The sequence below is a fragment of the Lepisosteus platostomus genome, chromosome 9 (genome assembly GCF_059453375.1).
Source record: "Lepisosteus platostomus isolate fLepPlt1 chromosome 9, fLepPlt1.hap1, whole genome shotgun sequence".
NCBI lineage: Eukaryota > Metazoa > Chordata > Actinopteri > Semionotiformes > Lepisosteidae > Lepisosteus > Lepisosteus platostomus.
The window spans coordinates 7,942,385-7,957,673 of record NC_142619.1 but is presented as its reverse complement, the minus strand read 5'-3'; the positions used below and the strand labels follow the sequence as shown (position 1 = coordinate 7,957,673).

Here is a 15,289-nt window from a genome sequence, read left to right as displayed (position 1 = left end):
GGAAACCAGAGCACCCAGAGGAAACCCAGATGAACACCAGTAGAACATACAAACTCTACACAGATAGCTATACAGGTCTGGAATTAAACCCAGGGACCCAGAGCTGTAAAGCAGCAATGCTAGCCACTGTGCCACTGTACCACCCTCAACACATTTCTATGTACAGTTTCGTGACAATCGAGACAGGGAGTTGCATTTCAAAAGGACTCTCCCTCAGCCAAACAGCAATCTACTTGTGGGCGAGTATCGATACTTAATTACAGCTAGGGTGTTTTAATTATTAATAACAATATTATAAATATGCGATTGCTTTAATTTTAAACTGAAATGTAATTTTAAATTGAAAGTGATTCGCTGGAAAGAGGCATCACAGCAACGAAATTCGTTAAGAAACTCACCCAAAAATTGGTTATACTAAACCAAGTTGTCCGCTTTTCATCGTGTTTACTCCAAATTATAAAACATTACGTAATGCATTTAAGCAAGGCGTTTGACAACATTACTGAGCTCAGATGCGCGTTTTGTCCCTTTAGACCTTCCGTAGAGAGTTATGCAAATACAACGATACGACTTCTTAAAGCTTCGCGGTAGAGGCATTTCGGTCTGCAGTTTTAGAATGTAAATATGTAAAAATTGAAATGTTTCAATTGAAATTAAACGTGGAACCCATTTCATGTATCTGTACAATTATTTTTTTATCGATTCGATTTGAAGGCGTGTTGTAGTACTTTTAATAGATACGCACAGAGTAATAAAAAGAAGCATATGGATTTATAGTAAGGCTTCTGTACAAACCATTTGCTACAGAGCACATTTTCACCACTTAAGCTACCAAAAGGCAGTTGTAGTAAATTTCATGTAGATGTTGTAAATTGTCCTGGATAAGGGTTTCTGCTAATCTATATGATCAGGTACACGTCGGGCTGTGTTAATCGTGTGCTGCAGATGATAGAAATCAAAGACGTGCAGTAAAATTAGAGAGGACGTTTGACAAAGAATATGCACGTCTCAGTCTGATGCACTTCTGGTGTACTCGGGTGCCATCTGTTGTGGAGAGCACAGAGATTGGTTACAGATCATATACGTTTATCACTTTTATCAGTGTGTCTTTTGTGTACTTAAGCCTGTCTGTGACAGACCCAGAGATCAGAATCTTTCTTGTTTCTTGCCTGTGAACTGTTTTCAAACCTATAAATACAGGAGCCTTTTGTCCTAGATGACCAAATCGGAACACAATATCCTAAATGAGGGTTTATTAGTGCATTCTAAATTTGAGCATAACGTCCCTGGCTTTAAATGTCACACTTTTGCTATATACCTGTACAGTACATGCTGTTTGATTTTGATTCCCCACTTTGATGTGATGAAGACATAAGAATCTGCAAGAACACCTAGATTCCTTTCATGCAGACTATGCACTGTGTGAAAATTAACATTATTATTCACAAATGTTAAAGATAAATTTAAGATCTAACATCAGAGAGGAAAGGCAAATGTGTACTTAAGTGCTGTGCAAGTTCTTTTTGGGGAGGCTGTGGTAAGGAGCATTTTTTTTTTGTATCTCATTCCAGATGGAAGAGGACAAAGATGGACAGTCACAGAGACGGTTTACCTGTAAATTCTGTGACTTCTCAGCTTCTTATACATATTATGGGCAGAAGCCACCCAACACCAGGGCCATTGTGTAAGTATAAGAAACAGTAGGTAACCTGAAGGCCTGTTGACATACAGTACAGTATAGCTGTAAGGTACATGTACTTTGAATTAAATGCTTAGGTATTTTCCACAGTCTCCTTACAAACGGGTACAGTATTACCTATCTTCCTTCAGGGGGTCCATTACTCAATCTGTATGAGATATGCTGCAACAGTTGTTTCTCCCCTACTTGAAGTGCTTCTTTCACCTTTCAAGGAGCGGTGATAAAGACTTTCCCCAAGTTCTAGTGAGCTAGAATTCAGCCCTCAAGAAACTTGACTTAAACAAATGTTTTGTAGAGATAATGCTGGTGGCTAGTTTTCTGCATCAATTTTGTCACAAGTTCTGTCAAACTGAGAATCAGATGGTAAACAAATGTACTGGATATGACAGACTTCACTCAAAAAACCAGAATGCATTTCATTGATTGTAAAGTGCTGTATATTGGAATATTCTTACAATGCTTTTTTTCCTGTGACAATAAAATTGTAACAAAATGCGGGTACAATGGATTTGAACATATAAGGACAGTTTTAGTGTGCTACATATCAAAAGTGCAGAGTAATTGTAGCTCCTTCCCGTAAGTGCAGGTTTTTTAGCTACACAGTTTAGCTATGAACTTCACTTGGTTTGTTGTGGCATTGCTTTGCCAATGCCACTTTGTGTCTTTTTTTCCACAGTCTTCTGGAGGAGTGCTTTGTAACGAAGGATCCCTTTAGTCCCAACAAGGAGAAATTCTTGGTTTTAGGATCACATTGCAGTCTGTGCGGCAAAACCGTTTGTGTTGGGACGGTACGTTTCAATAGCCTTTTAAGTGTAAATAATACTGAGGGAAGCTAATATTCATTTCCTCTGCTGTACTTTGAAGAGGTGCCGTTGGGATATTTTCAGCCAATGTTTCTTGTTTTATGTATTATGAGAATGACCTTTCGTTAAATCCTTTTCACCAGACTTTAAGCAGGATTTTCGTTTACTGATTTTTCTATAATTGCTCTAAGAGGAACAGCATGTGAGAGGAAACTAAATATTTTGTCTTCGAATTGACCCTTATGAGTGAACAATCAAATCACAGAAACTTTTTCCAGAATTATTCCTGAATATGGTTACCATTCTGATTTTAACCGCAGCTTTGTAGGTTAACTTTTCAATTAAATCTAATTTCTAATGGGAAAAGATGAACTGGCTACTGTATACAGAGAAGCTAGATACAGGTGGACTATGCTTGGCTATATAGTAGAAACTGCTGAAATCACCATGCAGGACTGAAAATCATGCTCAGACTGTCTTGAGCATTTGGATGACTTGAACAGTGTTCATATCTGGCCACCACATTGAAAAATGAATGTCACCTGAGAAACGTTTTAATGTGTGGAGAGTTTAAAAGAACATAATTGGAAATGTAACTTGTTTTTAACAAAGACGTTTTAGGGGAGATCTAATTGAGTGCTTTATTTCAGATTTCTGAGAGGGGCTGAACCCAGATCTTTCTTTAGGCTCAACACAGAGTTTTTGCTTGTGATATGTTAGGAGAGGAATGTGTGCAATTACTGGGATTGTAGCTCAGAGCTGTGTCATGGAAATCACACAGTTGATTATTCCAAATTGGAACGGTACACCAAAAATAATTGGTAGTTCTATCTTTTTAAAAAATACTGCACACAAAAACTAAATATATTTTTTTTAATTACGTAGCTGTTATGTTCAATATGTAGCCATATGTCTTCATCCATTTACTCATTTATCCTATAACTTACAAAATGTTGCTGCCTAAAAGATGCTATTCAGCCCAATGTGTTAGGGTGCTGGTAGCTTATGGATCATAGGATTTCATACTCCACTTTCTTGAAAGACCCCAGTTTTAGCGACATGACAAGGCACCTTATTCAAGACACCAACCACTTTTTGTGTAAAAACGTGTCTGTGTTTTTCTCTATTGATTGTGTCCCACTTTCATTTTTGAGCATGAAGTAATGTATTAGGTTGACTTTGTCAGTACCTTCAGGATGTGGTGTATCTGCACCTCTATTCTTCTATTTTCAGCACTGAAGAGTTTCAGTACTTTTAAACTGTTTGTGTATATCCGTTTTTGGCATTAGAGAGTCCCGGGGACACATTTCTGAGGTTACAGACCACATCGTAGTGATTGGCAGGTTATTCTCTTTTGCAGTGTTGATTTTATATTCATCAAGAATCTAATTCTTATAGAAAATACAGGACAAAAAAAGCCACTCTTAAAAACCACCCATGGAGCTGACCTCTGGTGCTTCTTTCCCAGGAGTGCAGCCTGTTCTACACAAAGCGCTTTTGCTTGTCCTGTGTCAGGGAGCACTTGGAAGAGTTTCCCCAGCAAATCCAGGCGGAGCTTAAAAAGAAGAAACAGGCACAGAAGACTCCAGTCACCCAGTGAATGCTGCTGGCAAAAAACTGGACTGGAAGGGAAGTTAAGGGAACTGACAGTTTATAGACTTCCACATTTGTTTAAACTCAATGTACACCTGTGCACAGAAACAGTCGTGTTCTCTACTGTTTATATATCCGTTAATACATAATGTGAAACAAGTATGCATTGGGTATGGATGGTTACGATGTGCTTGTCACTGGAAAATCCCTATAGTTCCTCTGAACATGGAATCTGAAAATGTGATGCCACTATATGAATATTGAATTAAATATGAATATGTGCATTTATACTATGTATTAGGCTAAGCTGATTAATAGAAAAAGAAAAGAATCTGTCTTATGGTCCAAACCGAAAACGAATGCAAATAAGTGGGCTTTTCTTTCTAGAGAAAATAAACATGTACATAACCTGACATGACTCGTGGTAGACTGCAGCTGAAGAAACCAAAATTATGTGGAGTATTGGATTTTAATAAAAAAGTTTATTTTTTTGAGGGAAGAATTGCTGTGGTTTGTACGTTCTTTCAATTACTGTATTTTCTTTTTTGGTTTCCGGAGCTTATTTTATGATGATGGTCAGTAAGCTACGCGTTTCTTTTGTCTTCTGTTGATCCAAGTCCACTGGTCATTTAAGCTGGGTGAATTAATAAGGTTAATAACCATATTAAGAAGAAATAGCACTATACAGTTTGGAATCAAGCTATGTATATTTAAATAATGGTGGGGGTATATTAGTAAAATACAAGGGAAACAGAAAAAAAAATAAGATTAAACTGTACAAACCTTTTTTGAAGGGCCTGGTGGACGGTATTCAGAAAAGTAAAGGTTCACATGGAAGTTTCTTGTTTTTTATGTTATAAGGTGGGGGGGGAAGCGAGGTTCTGCAGTTTTTGAAAAAGACCGAGCATGAAACCCCATCCTGAGGAGTGGCCAGCAAAAGCTGAAGAAGTGATTGACGAATGGACTAAAACAGGAATACACTTGCAAAGCTTTTCTCTTTTTTTTCCATATGCAATTATGAAGACCGGGTAAAAACTGAGCTTAATTAAATGTATTATCTCCCTCTTTCGCAAGCCTAATATATAATACCTACTGTACATAACGTCGTTCTTTTCCCTTTCCAACTTTGCGCTTACCAAAGAAACTTAAAACGAGGAGATGTACCCCAAAAATGGGAACTTTAGACCGAATTTAATTTAATTAAATGTTAATACGTTGTTACTTACTGCGTGTGTTGTGCGGTCTTTTCCTCACTCGGCGAACTGAAGGAGCATCCTAACGTGCGTCATCAGTCTCAAGAGGTCGCGCTGCGCTCCTGTCTGCTCAGGTGTGACCTACTATACGAGCTCGTGGCCACCTTTTTCCAAATTCAAAATTAACGGTGCCTATAGACTTTCTCGCATCCCTTACCTGTAAGCAAATCTCTTTCAAAACCGAACTGTGATAAAGGCAAAAATACAATGACCTCTAGCTTGACGTGGTGTTGTATGCTGTTGCTGTTTTACGCCCGTGTCCTCTCACAGCCTGGCTTCAATTCGCCCCCCTTTGAGATTAGGTGTGCGGACGAGGACGGGGAGGTGCACAGCAGAGCCGACACGGACGTTTTCGTCACCTGCCGACGCCGACAGAGCACGCAGATCCGCTTCAGCTCATGCAAGAACATAAAAGCCGACGCACTGCAGCCTCCCACCTGTGACTGGAGGGACCACGCTGCAGGATTAATTCATCGCACTGACCGCTGGTCCGGGACTCTCACGTTGGCTCCAGACATCCAGGTAATCACCGTGACGTCCTGCACCGTGTCTTCCTGCCCTCCGACAGACTGCCGATTTAAAAATCTGACCATAAGGGTGATCGACCAACAGGTTGATTTTTTCCTACTGTCTCCAGCTCCACTGTACGATTTTGACAAAGTGCAGATTGGTTGGTGTGCTGAGATGAAAAGCCCATTATGGACCTACATGTTTCAAGCCCCAGGAGGGACTCCCTCACAGAAAATGATACAGAGTGACTGGTATGTTATAATTGACACCACTAGTGTCCCTGTTCACTTGAAAGGCAGATGCTCCAATAACTATAACTACATAGTAGAAGTGACTTACCCCAAGCCGGGCACGTATAGGGCTAAATTAATCAGTGAAGGAAATATCTTTGTACTTGACATTCAGGTAAAATCAGGGCTAATCCCTATTTATAATGCAAAGAGTGAAGTGTTAAGTCTAAATGAAAGATTTCATGTTTTCTGGAAAGCATCAGACATTCAGAACATTGTCAGTTACCAATTGGAAGCCAGTGAAACCAACAGAACCTGGCTTGTAGACTATAGCAGCTATGTTTTGAGAAAAACCTCTTGTTTTAATAGTAGGAGATCAAACAGCCTCCTGCTCACCGACATTGTGCTGCAGAAGACCGCTTTCTTCGGCAATTTCAGTGGCGCCATCAGATTTTCAAGTGGCACTGCCGAACTCACTCTGAACACGACCTACACCAAACTGACCTTTGATCTTCAAACTAACCGGACCGTCCTGTATTTTTTCAGCAATTCTGATGACCTTTCCTACTACAAACAGGATAGTAGGGTTAATAATGTACTGCACATCATCTTCATCCAACAGCAAATCTTCCTGCACTTGATCAAATTCTGCTTCTCCTGGGACCAGCATTATACTGTCAGTGTGCAAACGTATGTGAACAAACGGGACAGCCTGTACAAATCTGTGGGTGAATTTGGGAGTGGCTTTGACCTGTACCTGTATAACAGTCCGGCGCCACATCTAGACTTTACACAGCATGCAGTTTGGTTTGTGCCCACCCAGCATCCCCTTCTGCAGTGTGAATGGACATTCAAGCTGCAGGTGCTCTGTGCCTCAAGAACGTCACTCACTTCCACGTATTCTTACTCTGACCAACATCCAAATGCCCTCACCTTTCTTTCAGGTGCCGAGCCATCATGGGCGGCTGTAAATTACGTGGGCTTTGTTGCCAATGTGACTTGTTTTGACAGTGGAGAAAAGCCCCTAATTTTAACGGTGACATTTGGAAACCGTCCTGTAAAAATTGCAAGGTCCCTGGCATGCTTCAGTAGGAAGACCAGTGGGTGCTTGAAGGTACTTTTGAGGAAACCAGACCCTCCTGTTATACCTGTAAAAAAATCTCTCCAGTTTACTGTTTACTCTTCAGTGGCAGTATACTGTTCTTGTGTATTGCAGACTACATTCATCTGGAAAATATACAGAGTCGCTGGTGTCAGTTCAGTTCCAAAATGGGAAAATCCTCTGGCAGCACCATTCATTTCCTCAGCTAGCAAATCCTTCTTGTACATCCCAAAACGCTCTCTAGAGTATGGCATGTACATGATAAATCTTACGGTCAGCGTGTTTATACAAAATTCAAATCTAAATGTAACCAATACTGATTCACTTTTTGTGGATGTAATGAAAAGCCCTCTGAAAGCTGTCATTAAAGGAGGCTCATACAGAACTGTGGGTTTTAATGCAACTTTGGTATTGAATGGTTCACTTTCTGCCGACCCTGATGTAATGAACCCATTTGACGGTCTCCATTTCTCATGGTACTGTTCAAGGAAACCCATGGATCTTGAGGCTATGACACTCTCTCCGAATAACGCATGTCACCCGGACCAGTTTGAAATCAGATGGCCACCATCATCAGAAGCTACAGTTGAAATCATGCCTGAATTCTTGAAAGGAGGTGTTGTATATCATTTTCGTTTATCAGTTCAAAAAGATGGCAGGGAGAGTCATTTTAACCAAGCACTAAATGTTTTACCTGGACCACAGCCTGAAATTCAACTCTACTGCATTGAGAACTGTGATCAATTGCTGAACCCGTCTAATAGATTTGTGCTTTCCTGTGCTTGCATTTCCTGTAGCACTGACAGCCAGCCCACCGTTGAATGGTATTTATTGGCTGGTAAAAATGCAACTGAAATTGCAATTGATTGGGCAGCCAACACTACAACAGGAAGATTTAACAAATACCTTTCAATAAAAGCTTTTGTGTTTCAGAAGAGCATAGGCAGCACATTTGAGTTGCAGGTCAAAGTAAGCACAAGGAGTGGACTCTCAAGCATGCAGAGGTATTTCTTCAGTGTTAATGAACCTCCTAAGATGGGAAACTGCCAAGTGATCCCCAGCAATGGTATCGCATTACTAACAGAATTTGTTGTACAGTGTTCAGGGTTTGTGGATGATAATCATCCTCTTATGTATAAAGTTAAAGCCTGTGTAGATGACTCCAAAAGGGTAATTGTAAACTCATTACAAGATAATTCATGTGGTACAATTGTGTATCTTGGTTACAGCTCCACATCACAGCCTTTCTTACTTCCTCCTGGGATTGCTTCAGAAGACAACATGGTGACCTTATATGTCCATGTGTCTGATCAGCTTGGGGCATACACACTGAAGGTGCTACAGGTTAAAGTTAAATATAGCTTGGGGTTCTCTATGGCTGCAAAACTTGGTGAAATTGAAAAAGGTCCCCTTGCTGCCTCCATTGCAGGAGAAGACTACATGAAAACAAATCAATTGATCTTTTCCATTGCATCAATTTTAAATGCCCCTGATTATGCCATAGGTTTGGCCAAGAAAACAGAACTGCGAGAATCTCTTCTGAAAACGGCTTCCAGCATTCCTGTCCATTCCTTTGTGGACGTTAGTCAGGTGGCATCAAGTATAAATAAAATAACAGAAGTAAGCAGTGACATAAACAAGAACATTGGAGAACTAGCTGTGGGAAAACTTATGGAAATCACTTTTGCTTTTTTGAAGTATGCAACGCAAGATATTGGCACAGAAATAACAGAAAATGTAGGTGGTGCCATCTTGTCTGCTGTGAGTAATGTAGTTGATGGATTTACAGTCTCTAATGCATTAAGTACAGCAGATGTTACATATAAAATCAGTTCTACGAAAGACATTTTCACTGTCCTGCAGTCTCTGAGTGACGGGATTTTGGAAGGAAAAGTTCCTGGAGAGAATGTAACTGTTTTCCAGTCCAAGATGTTGAACATCAGTAATACGAAAGCTGAGCAATCAAACATAATGAATTCCTTTATAGGTGACAGTCACTGCTCAAGCTGTTTCAAACCCAGACTACCAGCAAATTCTGCCTTTTCACCTGATGCTACCCTTTCAGTTTCCATTTACACCTTTGTAGAGGATCCTTACCCCTGGCTTTTGAGTGGAGACAATGTCTCAACTGTGGTTTCAGCCTTTCAAGTCCATGTTTTAAGAGGAGATGGAAATACAACTGATCTAGTTATAGAGAATTTTGAAATGGTGATGCAAAACAAATATTCCCCTCAATTGCTACCAATTGTTCTTGAAAAGGACAAGTCAAGAGGTTTAAGTGGGGCCATCAGTTTTGATATAATGCCAGATCCTGATGCAGTTTTAATTATACAGTTATTTCCAGAATTCAATGTTTCTTTCTCAGTTAACATTCATCTCTGTGATGAAGATTTACATTCAAAACCTTATGCAACTTACTTACTACCGCACAACAATACCAGAACTCTAGTGCAACATGATCAGAGAAGCAACACCAGCATCCATTTTGTTGAACATCAAGAACCGTATGTGGTTCAGATACCTCAAGCACTTCCAATCCTGGAGAACACTATGTGCAAAGTCAGCATTTTCATTAAAACAGCTGAACAATCAATGATGACAGAGTTGTTAAATGTTTCAGTTTTTTCTGCATTTTGTCAAGACTTTGATGGCTGGTCTAACAGTTGGAAAAAACATACTTGCAAAGTAGGAGCTCTTACTAACAAAGATAGAGTTCACTGCATTTGCAGTACTGTAGCCACCACAAAATCCAAATCAGAGCAAATTACCTTTCTAAGGTCCATATTTGGGAAGATTATTGTGATTCCCAATGTTGTGGATCTCAGAAAAATTGGAAGCCTCTTTGGGACCATTCATAGAAATTGGATCACGCTGATTACAGTCTGTATTATATATGCTGCATATGGGTGCTTAGCTGTATGGGCTTCCAAAAAGGCTAAAAGTGATGTAAGTAACAAAGATCAAGTCATGGTATTACCAGACAATGACCCTTTTGATAAATGTGGCTATCTATTAACTGTTTACACTGGAAGTAGGGTTGGAGCAGGAACTAGTGCTGATGTTTTCTGTGAACTTACAGGAAGCTGTGGTAAAAGCAGTACTCACCTTCTAAAGTGCTCACTTTATACAGCTCTCCAACGAGATGATGTAGACACCTTCTTACTTTCAACAGAGACTGACTTAGGAGACATAGAGTCTGTCAGGTTTTGGCACAATAATGCTGGGCTTTCCCCTGAATGGTATCTCAGTCGGGTCAAGGTTGAGAACCTTTACAATAAGCAGACATGGTACTTCTTGTGTCGGAGATGGTTTGCCATCAACAAAGGAGATGGGAACCTAGAACACACCTTTACAGTCTCAGATCGGGAGGCTGCAGTACGAAGGCATGATGTTTTTGAAATACTGCTTTCGATCTACTTGAAGGACAATAGCCTGTGGTTTTCCATATTTGCACAAGTCATTCGGAGCAAATTCACCCGGCTTCAGCGACTCTCATGTTGCTTGGCAATGTTGATGAGCAGTCTGGTTACCAGTATTGTACTGTTCAAGAAAGAGAGATATACAGGGTACAGTGAATTACAGCTCTTGCAGTCTGTCATGGTTGGTATTGAGAGCTCTTTAGTGACAGTACCAGTACATCTTCTTTTAAGCAGTTTATTTAAGTATGCAGAAAAAGATGAAAGTGCTCCCATATACTCTCCATTCCATTGTGTGGCAGAATACCTAGCAGAGATGAGTGGGGAAGCACGGTCAATCAATAAGTGGATAGTGAGCAATACTGTTTCTCAACCAAGAAATTGGAGACAGCGCCTTCAGAGATGGCACACATCAGAAGGTATTGCTGATTTAGACAATGTCAAGACTGTGAAGAGCTCTGACTCAAGGAGTGTAAAGTCTTCCTCAATGAACACTAATACATCAGGCTTTCCTACTGAGCTGACCACAGCTTCAAACTGTGTGTTGCCATCACACATTACAGATTCTATTTTTGAAGAAGATGAGGATGACCGTTCCTTCAACCCTAAAAAAAGAAGCAAGCGGACAGTTCACAGAAAAATAAACACGCCTCCAAGTAAAGAAGCTGTGGAGAAGGACTCAAAAGTAAGGAAGCTACAGAGACGTTTCAAAACCGTTGCTAAAAATTCAGATGCATCTCTGTCCTTCTGGTGTTCATGTGCTGCATGGTGCCTCACCATCATCTGTACAGGTGTATCAGGCTTCTTTATAGTTGTCTATGGTCTATCATATGGTCCAGACATGTCACTGAAATGGTTTGTTGCCTCAGTAGTTTCAATGGCTCAGAGCATACTGATTTTGCAGCCTCTAAAGGTAGCCTTATTATCTGCTTTGTTTTCCTTTTGGCCAAGATGTTGTAAAGACCTGCCTTGGCCCAGTTCATGCACAGTACGAGAAATTGACATTGACCAGGTTCCAGAGACAGCTGAGGACATGAGAGACATACACTATGAACTGACGACAGTTCGCAACAGCAGAAAGTATCAACCCTTGAAAGAAGAGGAAATCCAAGTCATGCGGAGAAGAGATGTTGTTAAAATTAAAGCATTCACTTTTTGCAGAGGAATATGCAGCCATTTCATATTTCTCTTTTTGGTTTTTCAAGTAACATACACAAACAAAAACACAGCAGCATTCTTTTATAACACCTTAATTAAAAAGACATTTTCAGAGGGTATAAGCCAAGTTGATAATATTAATTCATTCTACACATGGGTGAACAACATTTATTTACCATTGCTGCAGAGTCCACACCAATCTCTGTTCCGGGCAGAAATTAATTCCTTTATTGTTGGTCTGCCAAGAATGAGGCAAATTAGAGCAAATCAGAGAGAGTTCTTCAGTGCAAATCATTACACAACTTTCTATGAAGCTGTAGTCACAAAAGTCAGTCACCATCCTAAATATGGAAAGGACCAGGAAGATAAAAAGAATTACAGCTATTCATGGGAAATTCTGGACAATGAGACTGCAGTTGAAAATATTAGCAGGCATTCTGGATGGGTCTATGAAAAAGACTCTTTCCCATGGAATTATTATAGTCATGGAGAGCAGCAGGTTTATGCAAAAGGAGGCTACACAGTATACTTCTTCCCTTCTTTAAGCCTTAATAATTCCCTGGAAAAGCTTCTGCATCTGAAGACCAATAATTGGTTTGATTACTGGACCTGGGCTGTCATTTTGGAACTTACAATATTCAACCCTGATGCTGGATTATTCTGCCCCATTTCAATTATATTTGAATGGAATCCAGCAGGCGGCATCACTGGGTCAGTAAGAGTCACCTCCTTTGAAATGTTGTCTCTTGAACATCTTACTGGTGCTAGGACTGTCTCAATTGCCACGTTAACAGTTTTTCTAATTGTGTACACAGTTGACGAATGCCTTACAATTATATGGGAGAAGGGAAGATACATAAAAAAAATTACAAATCACATTAACTTAATTTTGAACTGTGTTCTTTTGACAGCTGTGAGCTTCTACATGTATAAGATAGGGCTATCTTCAGACATGCTCCATTTTTACACAGTCAATAAGCAGTCATTTATACCATTTCATGTCCTGGCTTCTCTTGATAAGGCACTAAAAACCACTTTAGGACTTTTAGCATTTTTCAGCATCTTAAAAACCCTCCGCTATGCTTCATGTTTGTATAGTGTTCGACTTGCCCAGAGATCCATCCAGATAGCCCTGTCTGGAGTCTGTTCTATGGCCCTTGTAGCAATACTGTTCTTCTTCATTTACATGGCCTTTGGATACTTAGTGTTTGGCCAGTATGACTGGAATTTCTGCAGCTTCAATAATGCAGCACAAACAGTTATGTCCTACTGTGTTCTCTCTTTCCAAAACACTGAGTTTGCCAATCAAATGTTTCTTGGGGGCCTTTATCTGACATCTTTTATGGTAGTCATGATTTGCATTTTAATCAACCTTTTCCAGGCTGTTCTAATTTTGGCCTTTAAGGAAATGAGGAATCCTGTCTATGAAGATCCTTCAGAAGAGGCAGAAGTTGTGTCCTTTTTGTCCAAGAAACTCTTGAGAATGTGGCATTCTCTGTGGGGCAGGGTGATTGAGGAAGAAGAAGAGAATCAGATGTTAAACATTGCACTCTATGGTCAACCTAATAGAGCCCATACAGAAAAGCCGACAGGTTTAAAGACAAAAACACTCAAAGGCAAAAAAGTGGTTTATTTACAAATTTAAAGATATTTTAACTCCCCTTTTGGGTGATACAAATATTTCATATAATTATAAGTGGTTTTAGGTTCAATGTAGAATTTGTGAAATTTAATGTTTCTGATATGTGTATTGTCATTTGTTTTGAAACTCTTGGATATATGCATGACTCTTTAATTTATTAAAGAATCTTTAATATTTCAAGTAAGTTTAGTAGGCATAATGTTACAAAATTAATATCATTTTTTAAGATGACTGTGTGTTTACCACAATACACTTACGTCAATCAATTTGGTGGTTACATGTGCCTCATGGAGTTTTAAATTTTTTTTATTAAGATGACGACAAAATCTCTCCACAGCTTATTTTACACATGTATATTTTTTAATTTTATAAAATATAATTAGTGATAATGATTTACATATGCAGTACATAAGTTTTTGCAATTCCAATTTTGAAGGATACTAAATGATGAGCTTGTGAATGTGTAATCTATAAATGTATTATGGTACTGAAAATATTTTGACACATCAGTTTGACACTGATGCACTGAGACATCATGGAGATACATAAAGCATTCCGAGGTAGCAAAATTGTCTTGATACACAAAAATTACACAAATACTGTAGCTGTTCTAACCTGGACAACACTTTACTTATTTTTTACTTAAACTGTTAATTTTTCTGTTTCAGAAGATGTAATGAAATATTACTAGAAGATGCAGTAGGGAAAGGGTTTGTAAAATGTTAACAAATAAAGTAAAGTTTTAAAAAATACCTTTTTATTTCATTGCACTTATTAAACACGTCATCGACTGTGAACTACAGAAAATGTTCAATTTGTAAACCTGACATTGAGGCTGTTACCGGACAAAATGAATTTTCAAAGCATATACTTTCCTTAAAGGGAAACTATTGAACTATTTTTAATGTCAAAGTTTGGATTTTGAATTTAAAAAAATAAAAATCTGCTTTCTTTAATCACTTGCATTCTGTATATTGTTACAGCTACAAAGGTATCTTCCTGATTTAAATTTCAAATATTGAGCAAGCTCCTGTAGAAGACACAATTTCATGTTTAATATTTTTTCCAATCATCCTTCAATTGAGTCATCTTTTCCCAATTCACTGACTGCAAACTCTGTCTCTTTCCTTCATAGTCAGTTTTTCTAAAATGTTAATTAATCATTTTAGACTTTACCTTTTAAGATTTAACTTATACCTAAAAAATACCACATTACAACCATTGTTTACATTGCATTTAATCCATTCTTGGGAAATTCTGGCCAATTATTAACGCTTACCATTAATGCAGTACCTTCAGGTTGGTGTATCTTTTAGTATTTAAATATAAGCCTATAATAATGGACTTAATGTATTGTATTATTTTTCTTTTTGTTCTGGTCTGGTTCTTGGCTTGTTATCATCTCCTTGTCCCCCAGTTATGTAGTTTAAATACTCCTTAGCTACTCATCTCCAGCGGTCTCCTGATTCAAATGTAGCCCATCCCATTTGTACCCATCCCACTCATCCCAAAAGAAAGCAATACCCCATAAACCCAAACCACTGTTCTATGCATCAGTCTTGTAACTATGTTTCAAATCTTCATTTTTCCTTATTTCATTCGGCAGGTGGCACTAGTCCACTATACACCTTTTGCTCTGACTTTATACTTGTTACAGACAGCAGATGTAAAATCTCAAAAATATATGCTATTATTTTTGATTGTTTTATCTGATACACTGCAAGTACCTGCAGTGCTATGCCGTCAGTGGAATAGCAAGTTGAGATCAACTCACAGTGCTCCGGGTACCTCCAAAGTTATAAGGGCTGACTGGGGTGTTTCAGACAGATTTGTTGTTAGACTAAAAGCTGCCCAGAGTTTCAAGTGGACCAGGCTGACAGCAG

General features: G+C 38.9%; 3 protein-coding genes across 7 annotated transcripts in view; 2 read left to right on the top strand and 1 right to left on the bottom strand.

Annotated features, from left to right (window-relative positions):
• LOC148654505 (ELKS/Rab6-interacting/CAST family member 1) overlaps positions 1 to 4,048 on the bottom strand; it is a 341,414-nt gene extending 337,366 nt beyond the window's left edge. Inside the window, exon 1 of one of the 2 annotated variants that reach the window (XM_088646780.1) lies at positions 3,951 to 4,048. The gene's annotated coding sequence lies outside the window, so the exon portion shown is untranslated. Of the gene's footprint in view, positions 1 to 398; positions 459 to 3,950 lie in introns of those variants that run through there. The other variant, XM_088646779.1, reaches the window with a different exon arrangement.
• On the top strand, positions 535 to 4,597 carry cdpf1 (cysteine rich DPF motif domain containing 1). Of its 3 annotated transcripts, none has more exons than XM_088646798.1 (4): positions 535 to 618; positions 1,572 to 1,684; positions 2,376 to 2,487; positions 3,971 to 4,597. In XM_088646798.1, exons 2-4 carry the CDS (start codon positions 1,572 to 1,574, stop codon positions 4,100 to 4,102), a joined length of 357 nt encoding a protein of 118 aa, XP_088502924.1. In that variant the 5' UTR covers positions 535 to 618; the 3' UTR covers positions 4,103 to 4,597. The 3 variants fall into 3 exon arrangements, with proteins under 3 accessions (XP_088502924.1, XP_088502926.1, XP_088502925.1); XM_088646800.1 differs by lacking the exon at positions 535 to 618 and adding an exon at positions 648 to 776; XM_088646799.1 differs by lacking the exon at positions 535 to 618 and adding an exon at positions 789 to 911.
• A 125-nt stretch (positions 4,598 to 4,722) lies between these two features.
• On the top strand, positions 4,723 to 14,565 carry LOC148654503 (polycystin family receptor for egg jelly-like). 2 transcript variants are annotated; one of them, XM_088646776.1, is made up of 3 exons: positions 4,723 to 5,123; positions 5,651 to 5,870; positions 14,075 to 14,565. In XM_088646776.1, exons 1-3 carry the CDS (start codon positions 5,002 to 5,004, stop codon positions 14,081 to 14,083), a joined length of 351 nt encoding a protein of 116 aa, XP_088502902.1. In that variant the 5' UTR covers positions 4,723 to 5,001; the 3' UTR covers positions 14,084 to 14,565. The 2 variants fall into 2 exon arrangements, with proteins under 2 accessions (XP_088502902.1, XP_088502901.1); XM_088646775.1 differs by lacking the exon at positions 14,075 to 14,565 and having other exon boundaries at positions 5,651 to 13,583.
• The last annotated feature ends 724 nt before the right edge of the window (positions 14,566 to 15,289 follow it).

Excerpts from the sequence above, each read along its gene's own strand:
- cdpf1 (XM_088646798.1), top strand. The coding sequence starts at position 1,572 with ATGGAAGAGGACAAAGATGGACAGTCACAGAGACGGTTTACCTGTAAA. Across the intron at positions 1,685-2,375 it reads CCCAACACCAGGGCCATTGT|TCTTCTGGAGGAGTGCTTTG; the intron begins GTAAGTATAAGA and ends TTTTTTCCACAG. Across the intron at positions 2,488-3,970 it reads AAACCGTTTGTGTTGGGACG|GAGTGCAGCCTGTTCTACAC; the intron begins GTACGTTTCAAT and ends CTTCTTTCCCAG.
- LOC148654503 (XM_088646775.1), top strand. The coding sequence starts at position 5,002 with ATGAAACCCCATCCTGAGGAGTGGCCAGCAAAAGCTGAAGAAGTGATT. Across the intron at positions 5,124-5,650 it reads TATGCAATTATGAAGACCGG|GTGTGCGGACGAGGACGGGG; the intron begins GTAAAAACTGAG and ends CTTTGAGATTAG.